Source organism: Perkinsus marinus, assembly GCF_000006405.1.
Source record: "Perkinsus marinus ATCC 50983 genomic scaffold scf_1104296973834, whole genome shotgun sequence".
In the NCBI taxonomy this organism is placed as follows: Eukaryota; Perkinsozoa; order Perkinsida; family Perkinsidae; genus Perkinsus; species Perkinsus marinus.
The window spans coordinates 1-2635 of record NW_003201301.1 but is presented as its reverse complement, the minus strand read 5'-3'; the positions used below and the strand labels follow the sequence as shown (position 1 = coordinate 2635).

At 48.0% G+C, this 2635-nt stretch overlaps 2 protein-coding genes and 1 non-coding gene across 3 annotated transcripts; 1 reads left to right on the top strand and 2 right to left on the bottom strand.

Moving 5' to 3' along the window:
- Positions 1–90: 90 nt before the first annotated feature.
- Positions 91–590, bottom strand: Pmar_PMAR027491 (protein kinase, putative; the record flags this gene model as incomplete). The annotated part of the gene is made up of 4 exons (XM_002766031.1): positions 91–160; positions 211–314; positions 365–430; positions 477–590. 4 exons carry the CDS (start codon positions 588–590, stop codon positions 91–93), a joined length of 354 nt encoding a protein of 117 aa, XP_002766077.1.
- A 29-nt stretch (positions 591–619) lies between these two features.
- On the bottom strand, positions 620–2002 carry Pmar_PMAR027489 (calcium-dependent protein kinase, putative; the record flags this gene model as incomplete). Its single annotated transcript, XM_002766030.1, has 8 exons — positions 620–748; positions 792–887; positions 931–1052; positions 1098–1207; positions 1253–1320; positions 1364–1430; positions 1587–1696; positions 1889–2002. 8 exons carry the CDS (start codon positions 2000–2002, stop codon positions 620–622), a joined length of 816 nt encoding a protein of 271 aa, XP_002766076.1.
- On the top strand, positions 1497–1568 carry Pmar_PMAR027490. The gene has a single exon. It is a non-coding gene; the product is annotated as a tRNA-Gln (tRNA).
- Positions 2003–2635: the final 633 nt, after the last annotated feature.

Sequence of the window (2635 nt, the reverse complement as noted above, 5' to 3'; positions counted from 1 at the left end):
AGGTGAGTGTCATATAAGCAGAGAATGCCAGCAATGAGCTCAGTGTAGTCAATCCTGACAGGCCTTGACAAGCTGAGCAGTCGTAGGAGCTCACCTCCCGTCGCCGTCCAAGTCCATAGCCTCTACGGCGCGCGCGGCCGTACGCTGGGGGATGCCAAGCCTGATGGAACATCTCGCCGCTAGTGCGGGGGGAGAGGCGGCGAGGCTCACTTCACAAGACCGGTCACACAAGTTTGCTTGGATATGATGCCCTGCTTCTCGTGGTCAAGCATGCGGAATATACCATTGATTTCACGAACACTCACAGCATGAACCTGAGAGAATCTTCACGTAGGGGATAAATCTTCGCTGTGCGCCGCGCTACCTGCGTCGCGATCTCCAACAGAACCGCTCGTTCGAACACACTCCGACGGGAGTAATCAACCAACCCCTGCGAGGAAGACCTTCACCAACTGACAGCAACACAGGCAACACACCTGCATGACATGGTCTCCAAGTTCTCGGACGTTTTCACTCGGCGCGACATCAAACCAAGGGCTAGTCAAACACTGCGCACAAGTTGGACGTAGACGATCCGAGTATCTGGCCATGATGTCTTCGACAGCGAATTCCACCACACCTACGTCATCATCTTCTTCACGAGCTGTATTGCATGTGGGGTAGCGTGCTTCAGTAATCTCCAGTCGGGACCAACACTTATCGCCTTCAACCAATCTTGCGCCTTCATCGATCGCGCGATGATGGGAGGCTGAGTACACGAGCCTTCCCATAGAAGAACCCAGCCGACTCACTTCACCACAGAAAAGGTGGAAAAGAACACAACCGAGGCTGTAAACATCGCACTTCAAACCAAAGGTGTTGCTACGACTCAGCGTAGCATTCCAAACCTGATAGACAACACATTACAGCAGACAGGGGAGCCCCACCCACCTCGGGGGCCATCGTATAAGGCGTCCCTGCAACATGTCGAGAGACGAAGGGACGGTCAGGGTCGAAGGCCTCAGCTAGACCAAAGTCGATCAACACCACATGAGGAGGGGCATCGAATGGATCTGAAGTTAATGACTAGAGCAAATCAATAATGATGGTACAACTACTCTTGGTAGTCTTATCTTTGTTGAGTAGCATGATATTCTCCGCTTTGATGTCTTTGTGGATCAAACCATGGCTATGGCAATACGAGACGGCCTCCAAAACCTGCGCGTATCTGAAAACACACAAGATCCCGGGGGGAGCGGTTTCCCCCTCCTACAGGCCGGCAATCCATCCTTCAGTCAAACGCTTCTTGCCTCTACTCTTGGTGTATGTGTCTTCTATCACCTGAGATGTCGAGATGAATCTGAGGTATCCAACAAAACTTTACTTTCATCAGCTCGCCACCTTCACACAACTCGAGTATGAGGTATACGTTGTTGTAGTCCTCGAAATACCTGTGGTTGAATCTTTAAAGTATATTAAATAGTATAGTATGAAAATCGACTCCATCACACACAACTGGTTCTATGGTGTAACGGTTAGCACTCCAGACTCTGAATCTGGCGATCTGGGTTCAAATCCCGGTAGAACCTTTTCTACCACAAACTCACTCGAACATCTTCAATATATGCGGATGGTCCATCTTCTTCATATTCTTTATCTCTTGCTCCAACTCCTGCGGATCCATATGACTACTCTTCTTATTAATCACTTTCATCACCTACAGCCACAACCATCAACCACAGTGTTAGAGGAATATATTCGCGCTTCCCTCAGCCCTGCTTCCTCACTCATTATACAAGTTTATATACAAATTCTGGTACAAGTATACAAAACCAAGCTTCTCAGATTCACATATTGTCACCAATACACGGGCATGAGCATATCTCCCCTGCTACATCCACACCCTTACTCTCGCTTCCTTTGTCTTCTTATCCACAACACGTTTTGCTACCCCGAAGGTGCCCTGACCCAAAGTCTCTCGAACGTGATAATGCGCATCAGGACGGCCTGTAGTGATAATCATTATAATCAATACCGTAATTCGGTTTTGGAATATACTATTGCTTTCTTCAACTGAGCTCAGCAGTTTCCTCACTGATTACAACAAGTCATAGACAAATCCGAGTAGAAGTGTACAGAAACCAACAATAACCTCTCAAAACTCTCTCAGAATTCCACATTGTCATCACCAACACGTGCAGTTGACCATGTGCATATTTCCCCGTAATCACAGTAAACACCGACCTGGTTTCTTGTCCAGGAAGAACTCTCTGCGAACCTTCAACGGTGCGTACTGTGCCCTGAAATTCCACCATACCTCACCTCCGTCACATCCTGGAAAATCTCTTCTCACTTCACTTTTAGCAACAACCGAAAGTAGAGGTTCACAAACTCCTTCTGGTCGAGCATCTCATCACCGTCCACATCGAACTTCCTCAGACACTACAGAACTCTAATGATGTCGCGCGCCACGAAACTATCAACAGTCAAACTTACCTGCATCACCGTCGCATCGCTAACTCCCGGAATTTGCAAATCTGCATTTAGTCTACTACACAGCTCCACCAACTCCGTGAAGGAAAGACGACCTGAAGAAAATCCACGAAACTAAAACAGTGTTGGAGGAATACATTTTCGCTTTCCTCTGCTCAGCTCA